Source organism: Mesoplodon bidens, assembly GCF_964165515.1.
Source record: "Mesoplodon bidens genome assembly, chromosome: 4".
Classification (NCBI taxonomy): domain Eukaryota; kingdom Metazoa; phylum Chordata; class Mammalia; order Artiodactyla; family Ziphiidae; genus Mesoplodon; species Mesoplodon bidens.
This window is the reverse complement of record NC_138160.1, coordinates 34791889-34806617: the sequence shown is the minus strand read 5'-3', so window position 1 is coordinate 34806617 and position 14729 is coordinate 34791889. Positions and strand designations below refer to the sequence as shown.

The 14729-nt window shown below is 43.2% G+C and overlaps 1 protein-coding gene across 1 annotated transcript in view; it reads left to right on the top strand.

The window, feature by feature from the left end:
* The first annotated feature begins 5417 nt into the window (after positions 1–5417).
* The window catches only part of PRKAA1 (protein kinase AMP-activated catalytic subunit alpha 1), a 44223-nt gene continuing 34911 nt past the window's right edge, over positions 5418–14729 (top strand). The window contains exon 1 of the mRNA XM_081232994.1: positions 5418–5559. Coding sequence (XP_081089120.1) covers positions 5433–5559 — 127 coding nt within the window. The 5' untranslated portion in view covers positions 5418–5432. The remainder of the gene's footprint in view (positions 5560–14729) is intronic.

Here is a 14729-nt window from a genome sequence, read left to right as displayed (position 1 = left end):
GAGCAGAGAGACCTGAGCTGGGCTGCTGCCCAGAAGCCAGTCTATAAAGGATACTGCACATCTCGGGGGGCGCCAAAACGTTACTCTAATCTTTATTTACCCGAGTTTTTCTTGGAAGGGTGTGGCTAAAAAGAACTACTTTGGTAAGTCACTTGGGGTGGGATAAAACCTCCTCACCCCACAAAATGCATGCTTAGGTGGCCTGTGGACTGCTAAGAAGTTAGGGTCTGGGAACTGCAGGGTCTTTGTTTCCTGGGACACCGCTCCAGACATCCTTTTTCTCTGCCTTTCCACTTAAATAAACGTTGAATAATTTTTCAAGAATACTGTTTTGAAGGGAACCAAATTACTAGTTGGAACAGAGAGCCCAATTATTAGCCTATTAAAGGCATCCACATGTTATCAGCCCCTTGTATTACCAAACTGAGTAAAAACGAATCTAACAGTAACCAGAGCCAGATAGCCCAACGACCTCTCTCTCTGATAGTCTCAGATGATCCAAGGGCACAATTTAGACGATCAGCCTACCCTTCAGGCAACCATCCAAGGACATCATTTCCCTTAACTGATAAGAATAGGGCAGCAAAGTGTTTGGAGTTACATTTTTTTGGTGAATGACTATTCTTTGTGCGGCTGATCACGGACAGATTCACGTGCCTGATACTTAGTGAATCAACTGAGAGATGGGCAGGGTTGACATTTTCTTATTAAAAGCAAGGAACCCGGGCTTCCCTGGTGGCGCAGTGGTTGAGAATCCGCCTGCTGATGCAGGGGACACGGGTTCGTGTCCCGGTCCGGGAAGATCCCACATGCCGCGGAGCGGCTGGGCCCGTGAGCCATGGCCACTGAGCCTGCGCATCCGGAGCATGTGCTCCGCAAAGGGAGAGGCCACAGCAGTAAGAGGCCCGCGTACCGCAAAAAAAAAAAAAAAAAAAAAGGCAAGGAACCCAACCAGGACTAACCAACCACATTTACCTAGAGATGGAGTGAAGGAGTCCTTGTGAACAGTGCTAAGATTTTCCCTAGAAAACAGCTCTGGGCCTATTTTCACAAGGGTAATTGAAGCTTAAACTTCATCATCCTGAGGGGGTTGCAAAAGTTTTAACCTAAAAATATTTCAAACCAGGAGTTGGGAATCATCAACCCTAGATAAACAGGGGAAAACTATCCACAAACTAATTTTAATCACTGTAACTTCCTAGAGAATATCTAACATAAATTGGCTCTTTTTCCTGTTTCTTTCATAGGCTCACACTGCTTCTGGATCTTCTTAATTATCCATATTCTCTAAGTGAGTGTTCCGTCCTTGGGTCCCTTAATGCTACAACCTGGGGAGATCTCAACCAAATTCACCGCCCTACACTGCCGTTTGTTTGGTGAGGACACCCCATCTGTATCTCTACACTGACCTTTTTTTGGGCTAATAGACCTGTATTACCCGTACATTCCTGGATATCTTTCCTGAAGGTCTCTCCGATGCCTTAACGTTACATAGAGAATTCATTCTTTCTGCTGAACCTCCATTCCCCATCCTCCTGACAATCTCCCCAGAAACCTGGGAGGTAATTAGGATTCCTTCCTTTCTCTCTCTGTCCACACCAAGCTCTGTACCTCACTAATTTCATATCTAAACAGGTCTTGAGTTTTTTCCTTTTTATACATGGTGCCTGCCTCATCATTTCTTCACTAGGCGATTGCAAGTCTCTTGTCACACACATCGGTCTTGCTCTTCTCCAGACTATCCTCCACACTAAAGTCAGAGTTAAAAAAATTTTTTTCTAACAGTTTATTTTTTCAACTCTGTAATATATGCATAAAGTTTAAAACCAAAACGTTACAAAAGAGTACCTAGGGAAAAGTCTGCACTTTGCACCTGACTCTCAGTCACCCAGTTTGCCTTCCCAAAGGCACCCATAGCTATCAATTCCCTTGGTAAAGACTGTATTTCTAAAAGGCATCTACTTCACATCTTCCCATGGCTCACCACTGTCTATAAGAAAATGGTGAAATTGAGAAGCACATATGAGGCTTCTCAGGGTTTTGTCCTGTTTCTCTCTCATTTCTTCTAGTCAGTCCCTCTATCCATCCAGATTTTGTCTGCTGTAAGCATTTTGCTCTTCCCTAAAAAGTCTAAGGCTTCCTTCCCTCTGTGATTTTGTATATGCTGTTTCTCTCACCTGGGATGCCTTCCCCAAGTTCCTTCATCCCCCATGCCACCCTTTTCTTTGAGTACAAAGTACTCTTAATACTCCTCTAAATATGTTCAATTTTTAAAGACTTTATGGACCTCTGCAGATAAAGGTTATGCCCTTGTCTCATGAAGCCCTTTTAGGACCATATGTATATATATGTTTTATTATAGCACCTATCACATTGCTTGGCCATGTCAAAGGTAGTACTATGTTCCTTTGTTTTTTGAGTCCTCAGAGCTTAGCAATCTGCCTAATACCTAGTTGTTGTTGAATAAATATTGAATATTAGTTATAATGTAACTACTACTAAGGATATATTAGGCTGCATTAATAGCAACACAGTACTTAAAATTTTTAGTTCTGGCCACCACATATACAGATAGATGTTGAGGAAGTATAGTATCTCCCTGACAATGTACGGTTTACTAACACTGTAATGGCCTTAACAAGAAAAGACTAATAGGGTGCGCAGCTCCCTCAGAATCTCTGAAGGGCTAAAGAGGAAGCAGCTGACAACAAACTAGTGAGTTTTCCCATGAGACCAGAGGTTCTCCACCACAGTGTTGGGTCATCTTGGTTTGTCTTCATCAGTGCTGAGAGGTATTGTAACTTATTTGCGCTAATAAAAGTTAAAGTACTGGGGCTTCCCTGGTGGCGCAGTGGTTGAGAGTCCGCCTGCCGATGCAGGGGACACGGGTTTGTGCCCCAGTCCGGGAGGATCCCACGTGCCGCGGAGCAGCTGGGCCCGTGAGCCATGGCCGCTGAACCTGTGCATCCGGAGCCTGTGCTCCGCAATGGGAGAGGCCACAGCAGTGAGAGGCCCGCATACCCCCCTCCAAAAAAAAACACAAAAAAGAAACAAAAGACAAACAACAAAAAAAAGTTAAAGTACTGAAATTTGAAAACAATTTACCTTTCCCCCCTCCTAAACTAGACTGGATTCGAGGTTACTTCTACAAAGTCACTCCTGCCCACTTCTATTCCAGTATACTTTGCTGAGATAGGGGTACAACTGATGGGTCTGGAAACTGGGCATAAGTCACAGTTTACCTTATCTTTACTTCCCCCCCGGAAGAATGATGAACATGTGAATATCATCTATTGTGGGGTTGGGGGGATACAGAGAACTGCCCTCCTAGATTATGAGCTCCTCCAGGGTAGGGACCATGACTTTTCATTTTGTGTCTACCCATAGTGTCTGGGTGGAAGAAAATGTGACAAAAACTTTTAAAAAGGACTTGAAGGAAAGAGAAAAAGCAAAGGAATAAAGGAGGTTTATCATTTACTTTCTTAGAAACTGTTAATTGAATTCCATTTTTAACTCAGCATAAGAAACAAACAAACAAACAAACAAAAAACCAGCAATAAAAGCTGCTTAGGGACTTCCCTCGTGGCGCAGTGGTTAAGAATCTGCCTGCCAATGCAGGGCACACGGGTTCGAGCCCTGATCCAGGAAGATCCCACATGCTGCAAAGCAACTAAGCCCGTCCGCCACAGCTACTGAGCCTGCGCTCTAGAGCCCGCGAGCCACAACTACTGAGCCCTCCTGAAACGACTGCTGAAGCCCGTGCGCCCAGAGCCCGTGCTCCACAGCAGGAGAAGCCACCGCAATGAGAATCACGTGAGCCGCGGTGGGGAGTGGCCCCCGCTCGCCACAGCTGGAGAGAGCCTGCGCGCAGCAAGGAAGACCCAACACAGCCCCAAAATAAATAAATAAATTAAAAAAAGCTGCAGAAACTCACATGACAAACAGTAAAGGTGAAGAAACAACAGAGCAAAAATTACAACAGTAACCACTGCCTACCCCCCAAATATCTCAGTAATCAAAGATTTCTTAACTTTTTGGCTCTTCAAAATATGTGCAGTCCATAATACAGTAGGAACTGATTATCTATCCAAGGCTAGTTGTAAATGTTCTCTGATTATCTGATGTAATTCTAAGCTCAAAGGCTTTTGCCTCTCCTGCAGTACCTTGCTTGGAACAAAGCTGTGCTTAATGCATATTACTTTTATTTCATAAATATAAAGTATATAAAAACCAGAAGAGTTGAGTAACTTTCACTGGGAAGGAAAAAGGTAACATTTTTAGTCTTTTTTTAAAAAATATTATTTTCATGAAGAGTCTAACTCTTTGCCCATTGACACCTGTCCAAATGCTATGACACTGCAAAACTGAGATCACATACACTTTTTTTGGACACTTGATTTTGCCCATGTTAAAGGAATATAATTGAGTAACACACTCACTTAAAATTCGATTACAAATAAGCATACGTTCTCTACTGCCCCTGTGATATGCCATGATCCCATCTGTATAGACTAACTTTTACTCACTGAAAGTACCATAAATATTTGTCGATTGATTTGGTTGATGCAACTGTAAGCCTTGTTTTCAGTTCAAAGTCTACATTTTACTGGTAATCTAAAAATATTAATTCCTATACATCCAAATGTCTGGGTAGCATCCTGCTTCCCAAACACACACACATTCACCCTTAACCCCAACCTGCTCCTTCCTCAGAGCTTGTGGGGAGAACATTTCAGGAGGTCATCCAGCAGGAGGAAAGACCAACATCTCTCGCTTCTTGAGCTGTCGAGGTGCCCAATAGCAACTTAGTGGCTCAAAGTAAAAAACAGCAGCGCGGGTGGCAGGTGGGGTGGAGGAAAAGGAAACTTCATCAAAGATGCAAGTGACAACTCCCAGGGGCTTAAAGATTCCATCCGAACAGGAAAAATGAAAAGGTTAGAAAACAGTGGCAGGGTGGTGTCTCTAGCCATGTTTCAATTCACGCTGCTCTGATCACAAGCCACATATCTGCCTTACCCAAGCAACTTCCCCAGTGCCCATCTCCCCACCCTGGAATAGGAAGGGGAGCGGGTCCCCACGACTCCGGAGTAATAATTAGGGGAGACCACTGCCTGCAGAGACTCCACCAGAGGAAAGGAGCCGAGGTGCTGCGGCCCTTCTCTGCAATCCAGGAAGCCCCCTCCCGCGCGCAGGTGGGCGGGCGCCCCATGCCGCAAGGATGCAGGGCATGGAGCGAGGTACCGGGGCCCCTCCCAGAGACCCCCGCCAGCCCCGCCAGGGGGAGCGTCTGCGCCCGACGGCCGGCTGCGGGGACACGGCAGACGGCGCAGGGCGGTGGCTCGGCGACGCGGCTCCCCTCCCGCGTCCCCACCCTCTCCCCGCCCGCCCCCGGCGCGGCCCTGCCCGCCCCCTCCGCCCCCTCCCGCGGCGCCATGCGCAGACTCAGTTCCTGGAGAAAGATGGCGACAGCCGAGAAGCAGAAACACGACGGGCGGGTGAAGATCGGCCACTACATCCTGGGAGACACGCTGGGGGTCGGGACGTTCGGCAAAGTGAAGGGTGAGGACCTCCGGGGCAAGGCTCGGCCCCGGCCCGGGATCCGGGTGACTTCCGCCTTTCGCATCTCTTCATCCTCCCCCGTCCCTTGCGTTCCTCGTTCCCCGGGCTCGGCAGTCCCTGTCCAGGCTCCGGCCGGAGTAGAGCCGGAGGCCACGGCGGGACTGCGGAGCGGCGCCCCCTGGGAGGGCGGGGGTGGGGTGGGGACTGGTCGCCATGGCGACGGTGCGACGGCCGGAGGGGCTCGTCCGTGCGAGGGGCGGGGATGCAGAGGTGCGAACTTTCCCAGGCCGGATGGTCGGGGGCTGCACTACTCGCTCCCTTAGCTGGGCGGGGGCGCCGGGGTCTTGGCCGGGAACCCTGGAGAGGCGGCTCGCCGTTCGTCCCAGCTGTGATCCCTCGGCTCAGGGCCAACCCATCGGTTCCCTGGCCGTCCTCGGCATTGTCCATATTTCCGTCCTCTTCAGAAGGCTGTTGACTTACCTGCCCTGGCTGATTCTCAAGTGTGAAATGTGTTCCCCCGAAGTAAGGTTGCTTTGGGGAGTAGTTTACAGAGTTAAAAAAAAAAAAAAAAAAAGGCCATCTCGTCGGAAAGGATCACTAAGTTTTTTCGGAGCAGTTAATGGATATAAACTGGTCCTACATGTATTTGCGATCCTTGGTTTATGGTCTGAATGCAGACGCCGTGCCTTCAGTGTTTCTGAATTACCAAACCTGGTAGGCAGTGCAGATTTTGCTTCCAGATAGTGTTTATTAATTCACTGATGCAGTTAGTTTCCGTTTATTTTCACAGGATATTTATATTTTAATAAATAGTTTTATGTACATTACTTGAAAAAAAATTTTTTTTAAGAAAAGTGGAATCGCTTACCCTTATGTTTCAATACAGTATTCCGGAAATAATAAACTTGCTCTCCAATCCACCAATGCTGGGACAAAAAGTTTAATTGCAGATTTTGTGAGGCATAAATATTTTTTCCTTCAAAATATTTGACTTTGTTATTAGGGATGTAGAGAAAGGAAGTATGGAACTGATAAAAATAATTCATGCATTGGCTTTGGATAAATAGCCTGTGACTTGAATATACTAAGGTCTTGGTAAATACTTGACTTGAAAGGGAAAAAAGTTTGTGAAAGTCTGTACAGTGAATTAACTAACTGAGCCTTGCTCTATCGGAGCTAAATAAACATTTTCTGATTTTATCTAGGGATGGAAGAGGAGAGCCCTTCCTTCTCTTGCTCTTTCTGAGTCATAGAACTGGAAAATTGCTGTATAGCCCACAGGGAAGCAACTGCCTAAACCTTCTTAAGAAAATCAGCAAGGCCAACAATGTAAGAAAGTAAGAAGCAAATGCCAGAATAGGGTAATAACAGCCATTAGGGTGGGTCTGTATTAGGCCAGTAAGATGTTTCTGTGCTTTTGAAGTTATTTATTTTTGGCGATGTTCTCTTTCCTTGTTAGCGATTACAAACTTTCAGTTTATAAGTATTTGTAAGACATACTCATTAATGCCACCCAAATAGTAATGACAGTTTTGATGCCTTCACCCCTCCCAGAGTTCTGTTTGGATTAGGATACTCATTGTTTTCCTAATATAGACCTGAGCAGAGTCAGGTCTCACTTTCTTATTGGCTAGGTGGCTCTTGGCATGGCAGATAGGAAAGCGAGAGGATATTTCTCATTTCCTGGGTTTGATCTGTGATGTGGCTGTGCCTTGAATCCCTCCAGTGGCTGCTATTCCTTAACCTTCGCTCCTCCACATGTGCTTCTCTTGAAATACCACACACTGTCAAAGTCAACAATCTCTCCAGATATAGAAAGGCCAGTATTAGTCAAAGGATCATAGGTTTTATAGATATGGTTCATTTGTTCATAAATACATTAACTGATGTTGGTCAAAATCTTCAACCAGTGCATTTTTTTGTGTGTGTTGTTGTTGTTGTTTTTGCGATACACGGGCCTCACACTGTTGTGGCCTCTCCCATTGCGGAGCACAGGCTGCGGACGCACAGGCTCAGCGGCCATGGCTCACGGGCCCAGCCACTCCATGGCATGTGGGATCTTCCCGGACCGGGGCACGAACCCGTGTCCCCTGCATCGGCAGGCGGACTCTCAACCACTGCGCCACCAGGAAAGCCCAGTGCATTTTTTTAAAGTTGTTAAACAGTTGGGATGCTTTCTGCCCCAAATAAGAAAATCCAACTCAGCCTAGCCAAGAACATCTCTTTCTGTGCTTCTCTGTCCAGAGCAAGGAAGCCCCAGCATAGCCCTCATGAGTCTCATTGGCTCAATCAGTCCCTCTGGCCAGGGATACCATGTGCTAACTGGCTTAGGCTTGTGTTCCTATAAGTAGGCACTAGCAGGGGAGATGGTATTACCCTTAGAGGAATATGGCCCACTCCTGGACGTGTGTGTGTGGGGGGGCATCTTCTTCTGAAGTACTTGAATAGTATGGGGGGACAGAGTAGATACCTACACAGAAATGGGTTTTTTTTAGAAGAGAGGAAGGGGGACGTAGCTGCGCAGTGAGCAAGCAAAAATAGCCACTGTAGTGGTGACGCTGGTAACTTACAGTAGCCAAGAATTTGACAAGAATTCTTATAAATTATATGATTAGCTGCATATTTCAATGGAGACAATTTGGATTAGATAGAGGTTTTAAAATTGGTCATACACATTGCTAAATTTAACATAGAAAAGGAGTCTAATAGAGGATGTGATACAGATATGCAGAAAAATTCTCGATACGGTATTCCATCTTATAGGAAAACTTACTGGGGGGGGCGCAGAGAGGACTTTAAATTCATATGAATTATTTTGTTTCTTGTTACAGGTTTAAAAAAGATCCTTTGGTAATTTAATGGTAACATTTTGAGGGGAAACTTTAAATAGACAACTAGGGTTAGTTTGGGATTATGCTTGATTTATCTTATTATTTCCAAGATACTTTTTTCTTTCCCCCCCCTCCCCGGTTGTCAAGGTGTTAGTCTCCACTCCCTTGTGGGGTCTACTCCCCTTTCCTCCCAGGTAGAACAGTTATAAAAGCATGGATGAACAGAGTCATGTTACTACTGCAGTAAATTTAAATGACAGTTTTTGTTAGTTTTCCAAAAGAAGATGCCTCTTTAGTAGGGTGGGTAGTCTTTGGCAAATGAGTTGTTTATACATACAATCTATTTATTAATTTGGTGAGTATTTCTATATAAAACTGCAATTTAAGATAAATAGGTGACTGAATGAATCAAAGAAGTTACTTAAAAGCTTCTTTAAGTAAAAAATCGATATGTGAATTAGAGCTATATATATCAGCATGGGTGAATTTCAAGTATATAAGGTTAGGCCACAAAAACAAGAAGTTGAAGAATATATATAGTCATGTTATTCATATAAAATTTAAAAACATGCAAAAACACTCATGCATTACTGGTAGGAGTACAAATTGGTACCACCTCTATAGAGTATGACAGTATTTATTAAAGTTAACCCAGCAATTCAACTTCTAGGAATTTATCCTATAGGTGTATGAAATAATGAGTTATTCATTGTCATACTGTTTGTAAATACAAAAGATTGGAAGTAACCTTTCTAGTAGGACAATAGTTAAATTATGGTTTATCCATACAGTGGTATACCTTGCAAACATTAGGAAAAAAGGAAAAAAAGCAAGAGACTTCATATAATACAGGGAACAGTTTCCAATGTGTATTTTTATTTTTTTTATTTTTTTTTATTTTGCGGTACACGGGCCTCTCACCGTTGTGGCCTCTCCTGTTGTGGAGCACAGGCTCCGGACGCGCAGGCTCAGCGGCCATGGCTCACGGGCCCAGCCGCTCCGCGGCACGTGGGATCTTCCCGCACCGGGGACGAACCCGTGTCCCCTGCATCGGCAGGCGGACTCTCAACCACTGCGCCACCAGGGAAGCCCTCCAATATGTATTTTTAAGAGGAAAAAATAAGCGGATAGTAGAACAAAGTATATAGTATTCCTACCATTTGTGTATAAAGAGCAGGGACAAATTAAAGTAAGTGTAACTACTTGCATATGTATAGAGTGTCTATTTAAAGATACACATGAAACTGTTACATTAGTTTTTCAGGGGAGGGGAACTAGGTAGCAGAGGGACATGTCACTGTATATCTTTTTATAGTTTTGAATTGTGTAGTGCAGGTATTATGTATTCAAAAGAATATATAAAATTAAATTTGTAAAATAACCATATGAAAAACATTGTTACTGGATCATTTATGGATTCATACCTGTGGGAAAGACAAACACCACATTCAAGGTAGTGGTAACCTCTAGGGAGAGAGAAAGGAGAAAGGAATCTGGGAGGAGTCAGACTGGGCTTCAGTTGCATCTGTAATGTTTTACTGCTTAAGCTGCTGTTGGGTGAAACATGGGTATTTGGTTTGCCTTTTGGGATGCCTGAAATGTTTGGTTAAGGAAAGGTACCTTTCTCACATTTCCACCTATAGCTTTTAAAATTCATCCCTCTCTAGGATTAAGTTATTTCCCTGATACTTTTAGCAGTGAGATTTTTTTTTTTTTCAATTTTAGAGTGAGAATGAAATGGTTGGGTGATTAGAATATCTTTATAAATATTTCCATCTTTGTGGCATCTCTTTATCAGTATTTAAAATTCTCTCTTTCAAAGTATGATCTTGTTTTACTTCAGGATTACATAGCTGATTAGAAGAGCATCTGTTACACTGTTCTACAGTTAGACAAAGTTCCCTTTAGAAAGCAATAACAGGTTATTAGCTAATATTTAGTTGACTCATCTGTTGCTGTTGTTGTGCAGGAGACATTGTGAATTCTGGTAACCTTTGCTGTGAATGACTCAAGTCTTCCATGGCAGAAATACCTGTCTTCCATTTCACTCAAAAGCAATATCTTAGCATTACTGTAAAACAGTGACAGTCTGAAGAGTAACGTTTTGACCTTTGGAAAAGGGGAGAAATATCTTAGTAATGCATATTCCTGACAAAGTCCATTTACTGCACGGATTGACTTATGGAGCAGCAGTTAATTTGGCTGCAACTGAGTTAAGTCACTGGAGAATCTTTAGCCTAGTTTTGAGAAAACAGTTCAGGTTTTGATATTGTGCCAAGGCTTTTTCTCCCTTCCCACTGCACTTTGATGGTGGGGTAGAGCGGAGAGGTCCAAGACTTGGAATATTTCTAATTAGAAGACCGGTTCCAACTTGATCAGTTAATAGCTTTACTTCAACAAATTAATCTCCCAGAGCCTCATGTTACCTGCATCATAGGTTTATTGTGAGGATCGAATGTGATAATGTGTTTCCTAAGCTATAATAAGGTGACTATATTTTCAAAAATATTACGCTACTGAAATTCTAATGCTGAAGTATGTTGGCAGTTGGGTTCAAGGCAGATATCTGTGTACCTACAAGTAAGGAAAACATGACATATTATGTTATGGCCTTAAATTAGTAAGATTTTGCTGGGTAGAAAAAGGGAGCAAAATAATAGGAGATACTGCCTACTCTGAAAGAGAAAATATTTAGAGTCATCAATGTTGGGATATATTTTAAAACTTTTGAGGGAAAAACCTGTATCCAATTAAGACTGGGAAATACCAGGTTAAACATTTGCTAGGTTTCTTTACGGCAGGGCTCTTTAGAGCCATTACTGTATTAATATGTATAATGAGTTTCCAAAAGGGAGAGCAGACATCCTTTCCCAGACTCCTTGATTGTGAAATCTTTTTCTGTGGAGAATCTCCAGTCCTAGTGTTTTGTAGAGCATACTTTAGAAAGTCTATTCTAATAATTTTAGTTTTATGATTTTTTCTAGCCCATAGAAACTTAGAATCCTGAAATTAGAACATTGGAGAGGAGGCTGTGAGTTGACTCCTGATAGGCCGTGAAGGATGAGACACAACTTCAAAAAGCAGAAAACCCTAGGAGCTGGAACATAATAGTCTGGGAGCAAGAAGTAACTCCCATGGATGTCACTGTGTGAGGTCATAGGGAGTAACTGATGCTCATACAAGGTGAACATTTGCTTGGTTCCCCGTCATCACTGTGTTCCATTTAAGAATTCTTGGATGGGACTTCCCTGGTGGCATAGTGGTTAAGAATCCGCCTGCCGAGCAACTAAGCCCATGCTCCACAACTACTGAGCCTGTGCTCTAGAGCCCGCAAGCCACAACTACTGAGCCTGTATGCTGCAACTACTGAAGCCCACGCGCCTAGAGCCCGTTCTCCACAACATGTGCACCACAATGAGAAGCTTGCTCACCGCAATGAAGAGTAGCCCCTGCTCGCCGCAACTAGAGAAAGCCCATGTGCATCAATGAAGACCGAACACAGCCAAAAATAAATAAATAAAATAAATAAATTTATTTAAAAAAAAAAAAAAGAATCTGCCTGCCAGTGCAGGGGACATGGGTTCAATCCCTGGTCCAGGAAGATCCCACATGCCGCGGAGCAACTAAGCCCGTGCACCACAACTACTGAGCCTGTGCTCTAGAGCCTGTGAGCCACAACTACTGAGCCTGTGAGCCACAACTACTGAAGCCCACGTGCCTAGAGCCCGTACTCTGCAACAAGAGAAGCCACCACGATGAGAAGCCCACGCACTGCAACGAAGAGTAGCCCCCACTTGCCGCAACTAGAGAAGGCCTGCGCGCAGCAATGAAGACCCAACGCGGCCAAAAATAAATAAATTTATTTAAAAAAAAAGAATTCTTGGATATGTGTAGTTCAGTTTAGAAAACCTGTTTTCAAAAAAGATTACTTTTGTTAACTTGTTGATTTTAATGGTGAATATCATAAACCTATCAGTTTCCTAGGGCTGCAGTAACAAAGTACCACAAACTGGGTGGCTTAAAACAACAGAAATTGTTTTGGAGTTCTGGAGGCCATAAGCCCAAAATCAAGGGTTTAGTAGGGTTGCACTCCCTCTGAAGGCTTTAGGGGAGAATCTATTTCTTGCCTCTTCCAGCTTCTGGTGGCTCCTGGTGTTCCTTGGCTTGTGGTAGCAAAGCTCCATTCTCTGCTTGTCTTCACATGGCCCCATTTGTGTGTGTGTGCCTGTGTTCTCTCCTTTTCTTATAAGGATACCAGTCATTAGACATAGAGCCTACCCTACATCTAGGATGATTTCGTCCTGAGATCCTTAACTAACTACACCCCCAAAGACCCTATTTCCAAATAAGATCCCATTCTGTGGTTATAGTAGACGTGAGTTTGTGGGGAGGGGGACACTTTTCAACCCACTGCACTTACCATTACAGTTTATGTGCTTTTATTTATTTATTTATTTGGCCGTGGTGCACAGCTTGCGGGATCTTAGTTCCCTGACCAGGGCTTGAACCCAGGGCCTGAACCCAGGGCCTGGCAGTGAAAGCCCTGAGTCCTAACCACTGGACCGCCAGGGAAATCCCTATGTGCTTTTAGTTTTATGTTCTTAATTTCTCCCTTATGATGCAGTCATCCCTCAGTGTGAGGGATTGGTTCCAGGAGTCCCTGAGGATACCAAAATCTGTGGATGCTCAAGTCCCTTATATTAAGTGACATAGTACAGTCGGCTCTCCATACCCTCAGGTTCTGCATATGGGAATAGGGAGGCTGAATGTTTATTTACTGAAAAAAATCCTAGTATAAATGGACTCTTGCAGTTCAAACCCGTGTTGTTCAAGGATCAATTGTACTTTTTGAGTAACTTTTAAACTGGTTTAATAGAATGAATAAAATGTCTTCTTTGGTATCTTGTATTAAAACATTGAAATCAATAGGAAGCAGGTTTTTATTAGACTGGATTTATTTTTCGTATACAAGAAAAAGGTCATAGTAGCAGTGTCTGGCACATAGTAGGTGCAGGTGCTCAATAACTATTTCTTAAATATATGAATGAATTTTTAGAATAAGTCTTATTAGTATGGGGAATTCAGTCTATTATTCTTTTCAAAACTACAAGACTATAAATTAAGGGTTCTGCTTATATGTTCAACTTCTACTATTTACGTTTTATTAAAAGGATATTTAGGGCTTCCCTGGTGGCGCAGTGGTTGAGAGTCCTCCTGCCGATGCAGGGGACACGGGTTTGTGCCCCGGTCCGGGAAGATCCCACACGTCGCGGAGCGGCTGGGCCCGTGCGCCATGGCCGCTGAGCTTGCGCGTCCGGAGCCTGTGCTCCGCAACGGGAGAGGCCACAACAGTGAGAGGCCTGCGTACCACAAAAAAAAAAAAAAAAAAAGGATATTTAGTATTATTATACTATGCAATATTCTTTTGAGGATTATCTTTTAAAAAATATCACATTTCACTTACCCTTTTTGGAAAAAGCACAAGTTTTGGAGACAGATCTAGCTTTGTATTTTTGCCTTGTCAGTCACTAGCTATGTAACTTTGGGCAAGTTATTTCATCTTCCTGTGCCTCAGTTACTTGTAAAGTGTTGCTAATAATACTGGTCTTCTAGGGTTGGTGAGAGTTGGAGTCAGTATGTTTGGGTACAAAGTGGGTATGTCATGAATATTAACTAGTGAGTTGTATACCTTAATTATGTATTATAAATCAACTAGATTTATATTTTAAAAAGTAGTAGTCATTTAAAAAAATCTGATTTCAACTTAAGTCAAATGAACTTGCTTCCACCTCTGTGCTCTTCTATGACAGAATAAGTGTTTCTATAGTTTTTGGGTAGTAGGTAAAATCCCTGTCAAGGACTTGGCACTATGTATATATATGTCTAGCAATATTATGTTGAAAATTAACCAAAGTTAGGAAGTGATTTGAACTTTGGAAGCTAGAAATCTCTGGTATTGCTGGAATGGAGGAGGATGGAGCAGGTTAGTGAGATTGAAGCTTATGGGGATGGAAACTAGATGCATAGAAATTACAGCTATTATTTATTTAGTACTTATTATGTACCTGGATCTAAGTGGATAAAAGGGACAAATCAAAGAGCTGAGATAAGATTGGCTATATACGATTAAATCAGAAAATTTCGGACTGATTAGCTAGGAATGGGGGACAGGTTTGGGAGCAATGGAAAATAAATAACCCTAAATAGCAATAGCCATCCTTTCTTTATTGAGCACTTAACTGTGCCGGTCACTATGGAAAGTGCTTTACAAAGCCTACTTCATGTCACCCTTATGGAGTACGTGGTATTCTGATTTTGAATAGAGGGTTGAAGTAATTT